This window comes from Schistosoma haematobium, chromosome 1, assembly GCF_000699445.3.
Source record: "Schistosoma haematobium chromosome 1, whole genome shotgun sequence".
NCBI classification, from domain to species: Eukaryota; Metazoa; Platyhelminthes; class Trematoda; order Strigeidida; family Schistosomatidae; genus Schistosoma; species Schistosoma haematobium.
The window spans coordinates 13,998,406-14,019,269 of NC_067196.1; the positions used below are offsets into that span (position 1 = coordinate 13,998,406).

At 32.7% G+C, this 20,864-nt stretch overlaps 1 protein-coding gene across 1 annotated transcript; it reads left to right on the forward strand.

Annotated features, from left to right (window-relative positions):
* Positions 1-18,665: 18,665 nt before the first annotated feature.
* On the forward strand, positions 18,666-20,350 carry MS3_00003043 (uncharacterized protein). The gene has a single exon (XM_051210721.1). The coding sequence runs from the start codon at positions 19,063-19,065 to the stop codon at positions 19,939-19,941; it is 879 nt and encodes a 292-aa protein (XP_051073199.1). The 5' UTR covers positions 18,666-19,062; the 3' UTR covers positions 19,942-20,350.
* Positions 20,351-20,864: the final 514 nt, after the last annotated feature.

A 20,864-nucleotide genomic window follows, 5' to 3' on the forward strand; every position in this document is an offset into this window, starting at 1 on the left:
AACAATATTCAAACGGAAGTTTTACTATTTACAATCATCCGAGCATTTTAAATTTAGTTCATCTAGTGATGAACTTTATTTACTCTTTTTAGTGATGAACGTTACCTTTACAGTAGTATACATTCGGTGGATAGCTAAATTTCCATTAATTAATATTTTGCGATCATATTAAATTTAAAAATAATGGATCTGAAGTGGAAATTATGGTCTGTCTTAGATACAAGAAAAGAAAAAACATATGAACATTCATATTTCAGAATGAATACTCTTGTTTAGCCAAGTCAGAAAAAACTTTTTCCAAACCAATATCCAAAAGGTTTATCGGTAGTGATGCCAAAAATCATATGATCAAGTAATGAGCTATTGTAAACCTACAACTATCAGTGATATAAATATGATCGAAATTCTAATGGAATACTGTGATCTATGAAGTCAATCATTTCTATGAAGAGGAATTTCCCAACTGAAAAAATTGAAAAATCATTGAGCCAGATTATTATTATTAGCTTAATATTATTGAAAAGTATTACCATTAATCATCACCCCTATCACATTGACTACATATCAGGATTGCCTACATACTTTTATCCGATAATACATATACCTGTTCATTTCCAAATTAAAATGTAATCATTCATCATTGAATGACTTATCAAATACAATTCTAATCAAATCAATCAGATACATTTTCGAACATACTGAATAACAATATCAGACCATTCATGGAACTAATAAAATGATTACTAAGTAACTTGACAACTGAGTTTGTATGAAGGTAAAATTATCTAATGAAAGATTCAGCAGCGAAAGAAATATATTCAAATGAATTATTTCTGATATGGGTTGAAGGAGTCATGATGAGCTAAAAACTAAGTATCAGGTTTTATCACTTGATAGTAACCATGAGGTACTTCTTCCTCTCAAGAACAAAGGTATTTTCAACCAGAAACAGATAGTGGATAGCGGTGAAATCCAGGACATACACTTTTTCTTATTTGGGACTCGTTTGATGGATGTACCTGCATCTCAGTGTTCGCATTTAAAACGAAACTTAGACCCACTGTTTTTTGGCCTCAAACACCCAATGCGTTATCCAGACGGCCATCGGTTTGTTCGACAGGAATCAGTTACAGTTCATTCGTTAGAGTTTGAACTATACCGCTGTTAGGGTTAAGGACTGTAACTTACCAGTCTCCTTTGACATATTTACAGCCTGAGCGAATCATACCGATATTACCTGTAAGTCAAAAGCTGTTTTAGTCTGGTGACTTAGAAAACTCAATAGCTAAATGAATAACACGTTGCGTGTTTGAGGTGAAAGGCACTGGGTCTGAGTTCCAGAGTGAACATCAATACTGAGATACATATACATCCATCTAATAGGTTTCAAATAAGAAAAATTCCACCTACTGGATATCATTGCTAGCTACCATCTATCTCTTCTTCATGTACCTTAATGACAATGTCAAGGTAATCCACTCACGATTCACATATCCCAAAAGTGACTGGTCAGTTCCAGTCTTTAATACGAACAATGGGAAGGTTTAAACCCTCATAAATGAATCACAAAAACAACCTTAATTTAGAACACTATGATATTTGACAGATAGTTTCCATTTCAACAATAAAATTAAAACACGAAGTTCAGCGAAGGGATCTTTTTACAACGAATTTATTATCAAGCTGTACAATTGTATATATATGAAGGTTTTTTCGTTTTTGTAAAAGTACTAATTCCGTGAGGAAATGTAAACACAGTTAATAAAAAAGGGTTATGATACTAGATTACGTAATATGAATAATAACAATAACAATGGATTTGGTAAATATAATAAGATGATTCAAATGTTTTTGTTATAATAATTAAAGGTCATAGAAGTGTAAAAATAAATACGGTGATATTATGAGTATTTATGAATAAAACAATGAGAATATAAGACATAAGTAAAGGGGAGAATGCAGTAATAATAATAATAATAATAATAATAATAATAATAATAATAGGATAATCGAAATAATTAAGGCCAAGGTAACGATAACGATAAGACGTACTTCTTTTGTACGCATAGTTCTGGTTTAAGCTCCTGGATGGTAAGAGCTTCGGCTATTTTTATGCGAAGAAATATGGGTAGATTTGAACGAATCATATAAACAATCTTAAATTCATTTTTTGGATCTGTAGAATGGTTACAGTCGATTAGGTGTTCTAGTACAGAACTCCTAACTGCTTTCCTTTCCCCCTCATAGAACCAAGCTAGAATATGTTCCCGTATCCGAGTTGAAAGCGAGCGCTGGTTACAGCCAATGTACCTTGTTCCACAAGAGCAGGTGAACTGGTAGATGCACATGGAGGCGACCAGACGCGGAAGCTTGTCTTTTATGGACACAGAAAATAAGTTCCTACTCGCGAAGGTTATTCGCAATTTAGCTGCATTAAATATCCTTCTAATAGTTGTTGTTAGACGATTTTTGATTACGTCTGATGTTCGATCACCTTTAAATTCCAGACTTATATAGAGGTTTTTCTTCGTAACGAAGCAACTAGGTTTCTTGTCACAGCTACTTTATTCATATTTTTTTCTATGAACCGTTCTGGGTAACCATTTTCCGTCAGGGTTTTCTTGAGGAATTCGAGTTCTTCGTTAATGCATTGCTTACTGCATATCTGATGTGTTCGATAACATAAAGAGTGAATGAGGTTTCTCTTTCTACTTAACGGAACCCAGCTATAGAAGTTGGTTAGCTGTCCATTCCATGTTTGTTTTTTGAAGATGGATCTTTTTAAAGAACCATTACTCCTTCTCATAAGACGTACATCGAGAAAAGGAATTGATTGGTCCCATTCCCTTTCTAACGTGAAGTCTATAAAAGGGTGGCATGAGTTAAAGGTGTGTAAAATATCCTCTAAATCAATATTATTGTCACAAACGATAAACGTGTCGTCCATATATCTGACGTATAGGTGAAACTGATTGATCATTGAGCTTAGTTGGTCGTTTTCTAGTTTTGCCATATTGTGATTAAAGTGAATGAATAAATAAAAGTTGTAGCGTTAAGAAAGAAAGATCAAAATCATTACCAATTTTTCTATAATAAAATATTTTCTAATTGACTGTTATTGTCTTTCTGTAATCGATTCGGTTAAGAACGAGAAAAAACAAGGTAGAGAACATATGCGATTATTTGACCCGAAAAACCGTTATTTTCGTATGTACGCTTTTTTGGAGGTATGAAAAGAAACGAAACCAATGACAAGAACTTATTTTCCCCCTATCCCCCCCTTCCATCCTCCCTCTCCCTCTCTCTCTTTCTCTCTCTCTCTCTCTCTCTCTCTATATATATATATATATATATATATATATATATATATATATATATGGTTTCAAGCAGTAATAAAGTCGTATGCATGAGGCTTACTGTGTTATGTTCTACTTTGTCAATCTATTATAGAGTCGGATAGTTAGTTGTTTAGCCTCAATAGGATAAGATTATCTCCTCATTAACTGGCTAAAGAATAGCCTAGTGTAATTTGAAAGAAAGAAATTTATAAACTGGCTAAATGAAATATGAATAATTTTATCTATATATTTTATATGACCTTAGTATGTTTGTTACAAGTGTTCTGTCTCGGAACTAGTGAACATCCTTAAACTCTCTAGGTTATTGTACTTAACCTTGAAATTAAATGCACGAGTTTAGTTATGACAAATTCGGCCTTGAAGGTAGTGAATATCCTATTGGTTGACTAGCAATCTACTGATTAGTTGGCAGAAAAAGATATAAAAGTTTTTCAGTGTGGGGTTGTGGAGGTGATTGGATTTCATTGAAATCATGAACCAATCAGTGTTAGATCACCATTGAAAACCTGGAGGCACTGGAATATCCAAACGGTGTCAGTTAAAAATGTTAGAAATAAATTTGTGAGATATTAAAGTGCTTTCGATAATTTATCATTTAAACCCTCATCTTTTTAAAAGCAGTTCAATTGTCGAACATCAGTGCTTTGTGATTAAAACGAAATTCTTCATCTATGAGGTCGGAGTCATACTGTCCATGTTTTCAAGTACAATTCACTCAATACAAATTAATCATCAACATATTTACTCTAAGTTCAATATAACGGTTGTTTATAACGAATATTGTCGAATGTGATAAAACCATAGAAGATACTTCATTTGTTTTCCTTGTTTGAATCTTCCCACTGAATTTTAAGACTGCAATTCATCATATTTCTAGCATCTTAGGATCCATTGCAGATTGACTATATATATATATATATATATATATATATATATATATATATCGTCCAATAGATTTAATACTGTTTATTCAATTCAAGAAATTATCAGTAAGGTTATGTTACTTACGGTTATTACTTCGTCCTAACACATGATATTCGAACCAACTACTGATTTGCATAGTTTTATTTTTAAACATAACTCGTATAAGCGAGAATGGGTATATAATCCTTGAACATCTGATTAATTCCGTCTTTATTTTTCCGATGCAAAATATAATTCAATTTCTAGACTGTTGAAATTTCACTGAAACAATATACTATTTAATTTCTGACGTTTGTACCATGCATAGTTAGTATGCACATAACTTTCTAAATTAAATATACCCAAGCAATGTGTTGTACAATACTAGACCCATTCAATCTATTACTTTGCAATTACTGGTTCATAAACGCATTGCTATCATAAACTATCTAGCATACTAATTCAGTACTTTGAAGCAATTGGTTATTAGGCAGAACATGCCAACAACATCTAGATTGATTCTGGACAAAATGAATTTGTTAGGAATGATAGGTCTATGAAACGTGTTCATTTCAAAAAAAAAAGTTAACATCGGAAATAATCATTAAATATCAAAATAAGCTAATATGTTCTCGTACAAATTGAAGTTGTTCACTATGACTTGTAATCCATAAACTGTTATAGCTTGAATATGAATGAATGATTTAGTGTTATCATAGTCAAAAACTATAAATTTGAAATATTTTGTAAAATAATTTATTTAATTGATGAAACTTCATGACTAAAATAATGAGCTGTGATTCATTATGTACTCTATCAATATACCAAATATTTCATGAGTTTTCTAGGAATTGAAGTTACATTTTGACAATAATCATGAATATTAACAGAAAATCAGGGTGAAAGCAAAATTTACAATAGTCAACTTCAAGTTCTATAAGTGATAAATTGAAGAACAATTCTCAAAACTCAAGTATTATTCAAATGTCAAATTTAGTTCAATTATTGAATGACATTGCCGTATTTCGATATAGGTTATAATAAATTGGATTAACTCCAGATCACATTCCACGACACATTCCATACATTTGTCAACACTTAAAATGGAACTCTATCTCCTGATATCTTTTGTAGATTTGAATTTCTCGACATATAAAGTGGTAGGTTGTAGTATGCTTCTATTCATCCATTGGTGATTGTTTGACTATGGTAGTCTTTCCGTTTATTTAACAGGAAACGGTTGAATTAGAAATCAACATTACTGGCCATTGATAAGTGATGTTAAAACCTGTCTATTTCATATTTTGAGTTATGTTATCAAACGGAATAACATTAATAGACAATCTATCCTGTTGTTGAACCAGTCAACACAGATCATTAAATCACTTTCCTCTTGTTATACTAGATTGCTTAATATGAATACAAAGAATGGTATTTTTGCAATATATTATAGTTCTATACCAAATAGATCACACAAACTGTTTCTACTGAACTTTATATAACGATAAATAAACGATATATTTTTCTATTATTATAAAAATGAACACTTCACAATTATTTTATACATCATCAATATATCGATATTCAGTAACATAGTTTATCGGGAATTTGTAGATTTACCTTTACATGAAATCAAATTTATGGCCTCGAGACCAAAATCTGTAAGTCTTAGATTTTATGTATATCAAATCTCACACTAGCGTGATATAAATATCAAGTATTACCTGGTTTGCAACAGTTTTCCGGCTGATCTTAGTTCATTGACGGTAACTATACATAAATGAAATTAATAAATTCTTTTCAGAACGTCTAAATTAGAATGTCTTGAAAATAATGACGTCATTATACATTGAACATTTACATTGGTTGTTTTTGTCTACTTTCTCAGTATTTCTTATTTAAATTAAACTAAAATTTACAATTAATTTTTATTGTTCGCTTCTTTTTTCTTTTTTTCTTAAGTAAAGCATAAATTGTTAGGTCTGTGTCGCTTAACAAACATCAAAGCTTAAGGAAATGTACATGTATATATGTATATGTACAATTTCATCCCTTACTATTTAATTACAGCTGTTACTCCTTGTTGAGGAGAATAGACCGCCCTTTAGCCACCCACTCTCACTCCGCCTGTAGCTCTTCAAGAGTTACTGCCGGTCTCAAGTCCGGGTAAAGGAGGGGGATTGAGCATGGGGTTATCGAACCCATCCCTTAAAAAAACTAACTCGTTAAAAAAACGCTAATCAGAAATAATTTCATCCCTAGTTTATTTCATATACATTACCAATGTTTCTAAACTATAGATATGATCAAAATAGATAAAATACAGTATGCATTACAAAATGATTCGAATGATTCATGAACATTGAGTGTTTCCCTTTCCCTTATTCATATCCAATGTGGTAATTAACGTCAGTTATATAATATAATATAATCATGTACGTACTAGAATTGATAATACTACTACTACTATTAATACTACTACTAATAATAATAAGTACTATTATTATCATTATTATTACTATTGTCTGTTTTAATATGCTTCTCTTAATTTATATTTTTTCTTCAATTTATAAATTTAGATGAAATGGTTATTGAAATTACATCATATACCTCGGTCATTACATTGACTGTTGGGAGAGACTATAATTTATGGATGAACCAATCACGTATAAGATAACAGGTCTTGGATTTTGGCATTAAAGCTGATGTTAGTTCATGATAAAACCCTGAAATCTAATTCCTAACCTTAAGAATCAGATGTAAATTATAATTATAATTTCTTACACAGGTTTATGACCCTCATTTGGTCCTGGTTATCAAGTGGACATTCTCAAGGTCAGTCTAGCCTCGCTCAAAGGTCGTCCATAAATTATAGTCTCACCTATATATTTTATGGAAGTTTTCTAGCCCCTGATGCATTCAGATAAAAACATTATGTGGTATATGTGTATTTCATTTAAATTAAATAAACTTATACATTATATCAAATCTGGGAGACTTTGATTGCATTTGAGTTTAAATTATTTGCTTTAAATAAGTATATTCTACATGAACACAAAGAATTTAATTAAACAATAATTACTAGTATGGGGGTTGTGGAGATTACTAAGTTTTTTGATTGAGATCATGAACCGATTAATGTTAGACCATCACAATTGAAAACCTGGAAGCACTGGACGGCCGTTTCGCGGGATCGTGGATGCGCACTGCTGAGGAGTCCCACAATAGGACGAAACGGTCGTCCAGTGCTTCCAGGTTTTCAATTGTGATGGTCTAAAATCAATCGGTTCATGATCTCAATCAAAAACATTAATTAGCTGGTAATACACAATTGAAAAAAAAATTTTACGTGACAGTAAATGTTGGTAATTAAACATTTTTGTACATACTTATGCACAGTATGTAGCTTGACTAAGTATTAGTAGAACTATGAAAATGTCCCTGAAGAACTTAATGCTTTTTTACTCTTAGTTTGGAAATAATGAGTAGTATACGATCACATAGTTTATTAATACTCGGATTATAAGATATTCCAAGAAGTGTAAAATCTATAAATTGTTGAGTTGAAATTAAAATTTGATTGTAGTTAACAATAACGTATTACTAAGTACTATGTTAATTAATAGGTACTTACTTTTGAAGAAGATAACGACAACTAAACAAAGTATTATCTGATTTCATTTTATCTGATGTTCACTAGTAAAAAGACGACACCCTTAAACCTAGAAAAAATTGGAAGCTATCATTATAAAATCTTTTGTGAATATAGACATAAAATTGTCCATATATAAAAATTGATTATATGTTTTAGGCACAGACGGAAATCGTATTTTGTGCAAACTTGATTTATCCTATCATTCTCACTGGATATTTTGACAAAAGAAAACTGCTCTGTGTTGCAAATAAGTTCATTAGTTGCAGGGGATTTTATTCTTTGGCATAACCAGACTGAAATAAATTAGAATTCCAAAACTTGCAATATCCAACGAAGTAGGTGTTAGGCCAGAATTATTCAGAATTATTGACTCATGATCTTAACTATTAAAATTACTATAATATCCACAAAACTCCTTTTCATATTAATCAACATATGCTCACTAGTGGCTGGCTCCAGGAGGTATTTCCTAGAGTTCTAGTAAGAAGCACTGACCAGTAGACTTGAGTTCAACCAGGTCCGTTGTGAGATAATAATTCACTAAAGACAGAGGTAGATGTATCGCTCAATTTCGTGAATCAATTAGAGTTAAACATTAAAACCGTTTGGTGCCGGCCATCCCAGTGGTCTCGCGCGCAAGACCGAGAGGTCTTGGGTTAGAATCTCGAGAAACAGGATCGTGGATGCTCACTGCTGAGGAGTCCAACGGTAGGAAAAAACGGCCGTTCAGTGCTTTCACGTTTTCCATGATGGTCTCGCCTCAATTGTCTCATGATCTCAACCATTAAAATTACTATAATATCCACAAAACCCCTTCTCATATATACATATATCACTTCGATTGGCCAAACGTCAGTAATCAGCATGATTGAAATTATTTACGTTTCATTATTTATATAAAAGTAGCTTTTACAATAAAAATTTATAAAGATGTTTTTCATTGGAAGGTATTATTATTTCAAATCTACTTCATTAAACCGATAACAACAACAACAAAAACATCTGTAACAATAATTCAATGAAAAATATTTTCGATTTTTCGAAAAAAAGAAAAAAAAACAATTCCTGCGCCATATATTCAATTGATAATAAAATTATCAGAAGGGGTTTGTGGAGATTTTGGAAATTTCACAGATTGAACTCATGATTCAATTGAAGCTAGATCACCATGTGAAACCTGGAAGCACTGGACGGCCGTTTCGTCCCAGTATGGGACTCCTCAGAAGTGCGCATCCACGATCCTGCACCCCGCGAGATTCGAACCCAGGACCTATCAGTCTCGCGCCAAGCGCTTAACCAACTAGACCACTGAGCCGGCATCCAGTGGTGTTAATGTCTAACTGTACCCAATCCACGAAGTTGCGCTACCGTATACCATTATCTTCAGTGAGCTGATATTATTTATTCATAGCCTATAAAAATAAATCAATAAATTATGTAATATTCAATTAAAATAATTTCGATTCTATAATTGTATTATTTTAACTTAATTATTGCAAACAAACTTGAATCAAAAAGGAAAGAAAAAAAGAAAAGAAAGGAATGAAATTACCTTTCTTTAACAATCTCAGCAACAAAAGAAATAATTCAGGTAAATTTTCTACTCTTTTCTTTTTATTTGTTTTTTTTTTGTAATCCTTATAAGGGATGTGTTTTTGTTGTTGTTGTTATTGACGGTGGTGGTGATGGTGGTGGGATGGGGGTAGCGGTGGTGGTCTTATTCAATTTTCTGCCAAGAAGTCTGAACACTGGTCTCTTTTTTTCTTTTAGATCAGATAAATTGAATTTACAATGTCAAGGTTGCAGAATAATTATACTGTACAAATAAAATTATTTTTATATTATACCTTTGTTAATAATAATAATATTAATCCTTGAAAATATGACCTAAATTATTATTAAATTATATCAAACTGTCATTTTGAAATATTTTAACTAGGCATAAAATTCTGAAACTCCATTTTTTTGGAAGGTCTTATCATCTTTTTTTAGGAATACCCTATATATATATAAACAGTATTTTAAGTGTTATTGTCATTAGTTGAGTAACTAAGGTTTCCTTCAATGTTTAGTTTTCAAATGTTCAGGGCAGGAATATAATATCGTCTTCGTGAATAATGACAATGATAGTGTTAAAAAAATATTTCGAAATGATTTTAGACCATTATTAAGAACGTGAAAGCACGGGATGGCCCTTTCGTTCTAGTATGTGCATCCACAATACCGTACGTAGGATACGAACCCAAGACCTTCGTGAATGCTTAACTTCCAAACCAATGAGCCGGCATCCAAAGTTGGTAATGTCTAACTACAACCAATCCACAAAATTGTGCGACTATCTCCCATTGTCTCCGGTGGGTAATTTCCTCACCCCGTTACACGAATCGGCTTCACTGGTCAAGACTTCTCACTAGAACTCCAAGAATTACCTCTCAAAGCTAATCACTAGTGAGCACATTATAATTATCAGTATAGAATTGTGGAGATTCCTGTTCTCATTCAATAACTCAATAATCTTCACAACTCCATATTGATATTTCAAAATAAATTACTTCAATTAAATCTCCATAATTTTTCTATTTATGACATACATGGTTGATATAACTTAAATAAGCTAAATGATTTTGAGTAAAAATGTTGTAAAATAAATATCCAATACTCATTATTTGTAGGAGCTGGAAAGGATTGCTCAGGACAGGGTTGGATGGAGAATGCTGGTGAGCGGCCTATGCTCCTTCACAAGGAATAACAGGCGTAAGTAAGTAAGTAAGATTATCTGTATTACATTTTATCAATTTATTCATCATAAATAGAACAAATGTCCAATTCTTTTACTTATGTATTACCACTCAATAAAATTATAGTATAGCGATGTGTCAATAAGAATCAAGAAGACGACCTTGAAGTCTCAGCACAAAATTCAAATGTTACGTATGATACGAAGTGAGAATATCTTTGTATACTGCTGAAAATTTTTGGAATAATAGTCAAAATCTACTTTCTTGTAACTATAGAATAAAAATGATAACATAAAATATACCAAATTGACAATTTTGTCTCTGTAGATTGTATGGAATAGGCGAATCGACACTATCTCCAAATTTTTAAAATCTGAAACAAACCTAAATCTAGTAGCGGTCCGTTTTACGAATAAACTAAAACCATAGCGTTTCTCATATTTTTGGGCGAAATTCATTTATCGTATAATCACAGAGGATCAATGCCGGTCAGTTCCTGATAAAAATCCTAACTCTTAACTCTAATCCTCAACGTTACTTAGATCAATGTAGGGACTCTGAAAAATATATTCGGGTCATTTTAAAGGTTTAAGAAGACGACGTTGTCCATAAAGATTAGTTTATATGTGATTGTTTTCTTTTATCCGCAAGAAGAGTAACTTGTAGAAAACATTAAGCGACTTTTGAATTATTTGGATGTTTGTTTACAGTTTTTATTAGTATTGTTTTCTTCTGTGTATACTATCCATTTGCAATCGTAGTTTCCTAACTGTCTAGAAAGTAACAAGAAATTTTATCTCAATTTTTTCAAGGTTGTTCTTGTACTTAATCAACAGAGTATTATTTTTTCTTTAAAAAACATTCAACTTAATATCATAAGAATCTATTGCCTTGTTTATATGTATAGTTTTCCTAAAACTACTTCATTTGGAGTTAATACAAAATATATGTACATGATTTACTGTTGATTGGAGCCATCTACAAAATATATCACAGAAATGTTGAGTCATTTACGGCACTGGATACATGGCAATGTTGTCGACGGAATCCAAACAGAATCAATTAAACAAACATGAGGCTGAAGCAGATCAGTATCAATAAAATACAATCCTATCTTAAAGCTTTGAAAGAGCAAGCTTAGATTTACAATTTGCTAGTCTTTAGATAATTTTAATATCATTTGCCTATTGATCTTTTAATATCACTGAATGATTCTGAAATTAGTTGACATCTTCAAACCTTTGTTCACATATTATCCACCGATCTTGTAGCAGCCTTATGTTATCCACTTTGGACATTAGGTGTATACACTTAAACATGATTGCAGTTTTACTGAAATGAAATCACATACCAAGCTTGTACTAACTTTACATGAACTGGTATAAAACCCAAGTCTTATGTAACATTATTATCCTATTAATGGTCTTGTACATATCCACATAATTAATTATGAGTCTTCATACGTGTGCAGTTTTCATGTGTGTAGTTATTTTTCTATCTATCTTATCCATTAACTATCTGACTTATATAAACTAAGTTCATTCATCACACGGTCGACTGCTAAATCTATCCACTCAACATAAAGTTTTATGTCTGCAGTAGTCTAAATCATATACAATTCACGTTCCCTACATTCTTAATACATATGATTTGCTGAACCAGTTTATTTAAGACATATTTATTCTCAAACTATTTCACATCTGACTTTTAATATCTCATAGTAAATTTCAATTTCATTACACAACGTGATCATTTAAGGAAATCGGAAAAGTCAACAACGATCAAATATCATTAAAATCAGATGCCCTTAGAAGAACTCAAGATACAAGTTTTCCTATTGACTACCTCCAACCATCATCTTATTTCAACATAGTGCAGAGTCACCTAGGCTAATGGTTTACATGGCAAACCTGATCAATAGGATTCGATCTACACTAAGAACGACCTGACATACATGACATTGATCACCACCTAAAGATCAACCAATTGTAAACCCAAGATATATTGTGATATATTTAAATTAGTATTCAATCTCATAAAATTTCATAAACTCAATTGATGGTTTTCAGTAAATTAATTTTGTTTGAACTTTACTATTCAATTTTCAATTTAACCATGTATAAAATTCTTGAAGTAATAGGTCGGTATACTTAACTACATGTAGGAAATATAAATAAACAACAACACAAAAACATTTCATAAATTCGTGATATATTCTCACACTAATTCTGCTTCATTGCATAACATCAAAACTGGAAAATAATACAAAATAATTGCTCGAATATGACTATAATCGATTTGTTTTTGTCAGAAAACAATATTATTATTTTATTAATACTTTATAAAATGTAAACTCTTTTTTCTATTTCATATTAGTTGAAATCAGACATCAATACCGTTGGATGCCAGCCATCCCAATGGTCTAGAAGTTAGGAATTTGCGCGCGAGACTGATAGGTCCTAGGTTTGAATCTCGCGAGGCGGGGTTGTGGATGTGCACCACTGAGGAGTCCCATACTAGGACGAAACGGCCATCCAGTGATTCCAAGTTTTTCATAGTGGTCTAGCTTCAATTGACTCATGATCTCAACTACTGACATTTCATATTTGTTGAAAAATCTGAAAAATAATAGATAAAATTCATTGTTATATTTGAATTTTGTTTTTCTATGAATTATGAGTTATTTCATTTAATTATGTAAACAAAATATGTAATTTCGTTTTTCATTATTAATCGATACATAAATTGTTCAGTTTTTCTAAACAAAATGTTTGCTTGTATCTTACCATTGTTAGTTAAGACCACAATTGATCAGCGTCTTGGTGGGATATGTGCATCCTGTGCAGATTACCTTGATATTGTTTTAAGTCACATGCAGCTAACAAGTCATAAATAGGACGAAACGTGTGTCCTGGATTCCACTGCTAGTCACCATCTTTGATTATAAAGCTTGTGACTTAAGGCAATATCGAGGCAATTCACACAGGTTGCACATATGCCAACAAGAGACTGATCAATTGCAGTCCTAAATAACAATCAGAATATATAAGCAAATAACACAAAGTGAATTTAAACTTCACCCCATTGCACAAGAAATTGGATATCAGGACTCAGTAGCTAGGTGGATAACGTGACGGAGTTTGAAGCGAACGGCACTGGGTTCGAGTACCGAGATGAATATCAGCTCTGGGATGCAGGGACATCCAGCTCACGAGTCCCAAATAGGACAAAACTGAAGTCCTGGATTCCGCTGCTAGTCACTACCCATCTCTGCTTATAAAATGACTTTATTTTATTGCTCTAAAGTCATCATATTAATAATTTGTTGTTATTTAATTTAAAATCATAAACTTTGGTCGATAGAAAGAACTAGGCTAAAGTGTATTTTGTAATCAATGTCAATTAGTGTCAATAAGAATAACCGAGAATGTTTTATCATTGTACTATCGGAATTTCTTGAGTATGTTTTACACATTTGTGATACTCGCAGGAAAATTAACTGAATATATTGTCTATAGTAATTGGACTCATTACTCGTCGCTTTAGGTGACACAGAGCTACCCACATTTCTATTGAATCATAATAATCATTGATCTTATTCAACAAATACCATTAACACATTGAATATTATACTGGTTGACTAATCTGAAGTATAACGAAATACACATTCTGAATCTCATTATTAGGCATCATTTGAAAATTATACTCAGCTTGTAAAGTCAAAAAACAACAATGCTGAAACAGCTATTCATTAAGACATTAAAGAGGAAGAATATATTTGTAAAATCTCAGCGAAAGAATTTGAAGTAAATCCAACGTTTCTCTTGGCAATCTGGTCCAATCAACTAATAATTAATAAATAAACCTCATATATAAAAATTATTTTTCTTAATATTCACCGACTGAAGACAATATGTAGTGAGTGAAATTTCTTCTTCTCACTTACGTATACACACAATCTGTTATCTTAACACTTTTCGTTTCATACGACATATCTCTTACACATTAATATAAATACCTACTTTAAACATTGTTGACGTTGATTGGGTGACTTATTCAGTATACAGTAAACCGGAGAACCATGTACTTATTTATATTCGATAACTTTGATGTTTGGTTATATTTCCTTGGAAAAGTTTGAACTAGATTGCCAGCCGAAACGATGGATTTACTTCAAATTCTTTCGCTGAGATTTTAAAAATAAATTCTTCCTCTTTAATGTCTCACATTAAATCGGCGCCCAAATATTATGAAATTATTCGATCAAATTTAAACAAAATTTCTTAGCTATTTATTAAGTATAAATACATCAAAAAGTATATGGATAATAACATCAGAAAAATAATAACACTTTAACTTATTAATTGACATTCAAATATTGGAAGTGAAAACCCTGACAGTAGAAGACTAGAAAGATCTAGTCTAAGAGAATAGCAGAAGAAATAGAGAGGAATTGTGAACTGAAAGAATCATACAGAATGTGAAGAATAAATGATGGAAATTCGAGAGTGAAGTATTTAGTGTATGGTCTTCATATTTTATCAAGAGAATTTGTAATTTTGTAATTAAATACAATGGATTGTCTCCATCTGTGTTTTTGTTCACAACACCCCTACATTTTTTATTTATTGAATAAAATAAGAAAATACATTGGATGGTTGTAAGGAATGATGCTAACGATTGAAAACCCATCTTCTAAGTATTTTACTACTCACTACTTCATGCATAGGCGTATATTGATTGACAACGAGGTTAGAGTGACTGATGACTTATAGAAATTTAACCCTATACTTCAAAGCTATGGGTGTGAATTATACTCCACATCGAATTATATTAAGAAATTAGTATTATAATACTTTTAAGAAGTGTTGCCATCCAAATTCTATTAAACTAAGAACCTCAAACTGACAGAAAATGCTATTAACCTGTCTTTGTTGAAACCCTCTTCCGTTAACTCTTATAACCCTTTATCACAGGAAATATCTTTCTAAATCTTTCATACAATAAATCATGTTTCTTAATCGTAATTATCACGGAGCCTGACACAAATTTACGTCTGCTCGAGTTGCCATACTCTTTTAATGAAATGTGATGAAATTAATTGAATGAATTGTCAACGAGTAGACCAATGCTGATAGGAAAGACTAAACTTTAAGAAAATTGTCTGTAAGAAGGGATGAAAGAAAGATATTCCTGAAAGAATATTGATAATCAAAATCTAGAGAAAGATAACAAGTAAATAAAACTGAGTCACTGTCACAATTGATTGATCACTGGGTGGTGATCAATGTCATGCTTGTCTAGTCCTTATTAATGCAGATCGAATGCTATCGATCATGTTGCAATGTGGCCACCAGTCTAGGTGACTCGACACTGCGGGCACTATGTAGTGAGATTTAGATGGTGGTTGGAGGTAGTCAACAGGAAACCCTGGACCCGGGTTTCGTGCTACTTGGCACTCGTCAGCAAGGTGTACCTGTAATCTTGAGGGAACTGGTGCTCCCTGGTGGATTCGATCACGTGTCACCCAGCTTCACAGTCAGAAACGTTACCACTGAGCTATCCGAGCCGTGACTAACCTCCTGTAGGACTGAGATGTAATCACAATTGATTGATCAATATATAGTGCCCGCAGTGTCGAGTCGCCTAGACTGGTGGCCACATTGCAACATGATCGATAGCATTCTATCTGCACTAATAAGGACTAGACATGCATGACATTGATCACCACCCAGTGATCAATCAATTGTGATTACATCTCAGTCCTACAGGAGGTTAGTCACGGCTCGGATAGCTCAGTGGTAACGTTTCTGACTGTGAAGCTGGGTGACACGTGATCGAATCCACCAGGGAGCACCAGTTCCCTCAAGATTACAGGTACACCTTGCTGACGAGTGCCAAGTAGCACGAAACCCGGGTCCAGGGTTTCCTGTTGACTACCTCCAACCACCATCTAAATCTCAATACTGAGTCACTGTATCTGACTTCAAAGTCTGTCACTTTACAGTTTCAACCACTGCTCTCAGTTAACGCTATGACTACAACTATGTAGTCTGCACCTACCAACACTGCTCAGAACAACAGGTGATGATACTACGGACTGATATCTTATCTTTGTTTGGACTCATTGGGTTCCTTCCAACATGCTCATAACCTATTCCCGACTGCGATCGGGATAAAACTTGGTTGAGCACACATATCACATACAACAGCCGCCTCAATCAATAATAATTTGCATTCCATTAACCAATTCAAGGTTTTTGCTACGTACTTTAGGTCTAACATCAACTTTGGAAAATCCTTATTCCACAAAGAAATCTATAATCAAATACAGCCGACGCGTGTCGTCTATTTTTGAAGACCATGTTTTTACACCCATAGATTAATACTGAGTGAACTTCCTTCCTTAATATACTCGACTCTTGGTTAACAGACAAACCTATATTCCATGCAATAGGTAATTCACACAATCGAAAATCATCCAAACCAAACGGAGTGTATATTATCGAAATTGTGAGTTTCTTTGATACTTTAGTAAAATCTATATATCTTATCATTACCAGGTATATATATAGAATTATCACAACTGCCTAAAAATAGCTTACCATATGATTAGTCTATTTCATTAAAATTAAGTCCTTTTTATTTCGATACATTTTAACCAACTAATTATTCCACAAACTAACCAGTCAGTTAACTAAAATAATAATATTTAATATTCTTTGTTTTGAATAATAAAAATGTTCATTAACTACTATTGCCATCGTGGATGCGCACTGTTGAGTCCCACAATAGGACGAAACGGCCGTCCAGTGCTTCCAAGTTTTCCATGGTGGTCTATAGCTCCAATTGACTCAACTATTGAAATTACTACAATCTCCACAAAAAACCCCTTCTGGTTCATAATTAACTTTTATTCTTTACGTTTTATTAAAATGATCACAATAAGGATGATATGTACAGACAAGTAGCTGGTGATGTGTGGAAGTATGAAAATTAAATGAAGTTAAACATCGTACTACAGGTAATAATATAGATTTCGGTTTCGATTAAGGTCATGTATGAGCTGTATAGTAAAAATGAGATAACAAAAGTAAAATCGACTATTGAAGATGGAAGAGAAGCATTTAGTTTTCCTTTGTTAGGAATGAATTGATCATTGCATAAGAATTTCAGTACAATTAGTGACGAATGTGATAGTGTGTGACAAGGTTTTAAATCATTAGGGAAATGCTATTTATTCATACATGTTCGATGCTAACAAACATGAAACATAAATTCAGGATGTCCAGGAAACAATTTTAATGTCACTGTCTTTTGCAAACTTAATCACTAGAATTATATCTTCACTGAATAACAGGAAAGATAATATTAGTTGTTTATCAGTAATTGGATAGATTTTAGCCTAGATAAATCATTTTGGTAACATGTTCTCATGTATTTAACTATGAATGTTATACTAGAATTCTTTTATCCACGAGTTTCTCATTAACCAGTTAGCAAAATACCAATGAGTGTGAATTCGTAATAACAGTAGTCTAATATGTGATATTAACAGAACTTTCAATGGGAATTTAACGTATTCTTGAAATATGATGAGTGTGTTAGCTCATGATAAACAACTCATCTATACAATATTAACTGACAGCCATATACACCAGTCACTTCACTTTTTATTTTATTGAACACTGTTATGTCCGAGTGGAGATTAAATTACAGGTAACTCCCGAGGACTATTAATGGACTAATATTCTATAAATATTCTTATTGTATAATTATTCAACAATTACATTACATATATTTATATTCCTCTTATTATAAGCTTCATTTTGACCTATAACTTATTATTGTACGATTTACGGTTCTTAAGTTATGTTCAGTTTATTAACTACTGCCTCCCACATTCACAGCCACTTTTTGGGCTTATTTGTGTACAAATATTATTTCCTATTTTATGGTACGTTGCGGTCTGTGTGATTGATATATAAACTAAGTATGCTTGAAATAAACGATCTGCTCTGATTCTGGTCTGATCTGCTCTGATTCGGAAGCTGGTATCTTGTTCTGGACTCAAGTGGAAGGGCTCGTAGGACATAGGACCAATAAGGACACTAAACTGCCCACACCGGTTAAACGTCATTGGTTGGCCTAGTGTGAAGATTCGTATAAGTCGTATCCGGATTGGTAGATAAGTCGTGTGATCGAAAAGTCAGACATCCAAGGTCATAACAATTGGCGACGGGGTGGAGAAAAGTTTTGAACCCTCAACTTCAAGGTCATAACAATTGGCGACGGGGATTTTGGCAACAAAGAAATAATAATAATTCAAGTGGTGACTCAGATTTTGGAAATAAATTAGCTGTATAATTGCCGGTGATTTTTGGAGCTAATATTATTGGCAAAAAAAATGTCGATTTCTTTCGAACAGTTGCGGTTAATATTACAGCACCAGCAGAAGATGTTTGCCTTGCAACAAGAGCTATTTATAACAGTTTTGGGCAGACTTTGCATTCAAGCAGAAAATAAGAAATCTATGTATCATGCAGATAATGGTGCAGTAATGGACATTTCAGAAGCATATCCGGTGCAGGATTCAAATCCCTCTATACCAGAAGGGAAACGTAATATTGGTAACGTGTCCAGCTCAGAGCAAGAAAATATTGTGCTAAATGCACATGAAGTTGTGACAATACCAGATGATCAGGAGCCAGATCCTGTAGATGATGCCCAGAGTCCAGAATCAAATGAAACACTACTGGTACTGTCTAGCTGCGAAAATAAACGTCAGCTCGAACAAAATTGTGGTCCACGTGCTACTAGTCGAGAAAGCTATGGTGACTCGTATTCAGAAAATAACTGGAGCAACACGATGAACCAAATTGTACCAGATGTTACTCAAAATCACCGGAAGACAGAATTTTATATTGAGTCAACCTATCCCATTTCTAATGACAGTGTGTCAGATATTGATTCTCAGAATAATGCATATGATTTTGATGAAACTTCTTATAACAATGAGGGAAATATGTCAGCTGAGTCGAATGATGGCCAAAAATCTAATTTAATTCTGTTAGACGTTGACTTTCTTAATGACTCGTTATCTGCTAACGAGATTCATAATGAATTTGAAAATAATGAACTCAGATCAAAGGCCGTTCATCATCATCTAGTCATTTTTAGTGGCTTCTCCAGTCAATACGAGGAACATGGTTTAAATAAAGTCCTACTAGTTGTATTTTGGAGCCATAAGGACCCAACATTATTTCGAGGAGGAGGAGAATGTTGAGGAATTTAAAGTCACATATAATTTTTTTTTTTTAATCAGAATCTAAAGTTGGAATTTTCAAAAAAAAAGGGGGAGGTGTTATGTCCGAGTGGAGATTAAATTACAGGTAACTCCCGAGGACTATTAATGGACTAATATTCTATAAATATTCTTATTGTATAATTATTCAACAATTACATTACATATATTTATATTCCTCTTATTATAAGCTTCATTTTGACCTATAACTTATTATTGTACGATTTACGGTTCTTAAGTTATGTTCAGTTTATTAACTACTGCCTCCCACATTCACAGCCACTTTTTGGGCTTATTTGTGTACAAATATTATTTCCTATTTTATGGTACGTTGCGGTCTGTGTGATTGATATATAAACTAAGTATGCTTGAAATAAACGATCTGCTCTGATTCTGGTCTGATCTGCTCTGATTCGGAAGCTGGTATCTTGTTCTGGACTCAAGTGGAAGGGCTCGTAGGACATAGGACCAATAAGGACACTAAACTGCCCACACCGGTTAAACGTCATTGGTTGGCCTAGTGTGAAGATTCGTATAAGTCGTATCCGGATTGGTAGATAAGTCGTGTGATCGAAAAGTCAGACATCCAAGGTCATAACAATTGGCGACGGGGTGGAGAAAAGTTTTGAACCCTCAACTTCAAGGTCATAACAAACACAGTTACAATTTTGCTTAGTAATTATCCTATAATAATAATGACTTATGTAAATTAACTTGACCTTGTTTGTATTTCTAACAGTTTACCAGATATATATTATGGTAATATTTCAAATAGTAAGAAAACGTAATTATTCATACAGAACAGATTTTACTGGTAAAAAGGATATTTTAACTCAAATTGATGAATGTAAAAGTGTCATCATTTTCTTTTTCTTTTAAAGATGATTGGATTAAATTGCAGAGCT

Excerpts from the sequence above, each read along its gene's own strand:
- MS3_00003043 (XM_051210721.1), top strand. The coding sequence starts at position 19,063 with ATGTCGATTTCTTTCGAACAGTTGCGGTTAATATTACAGCACCAGCAG.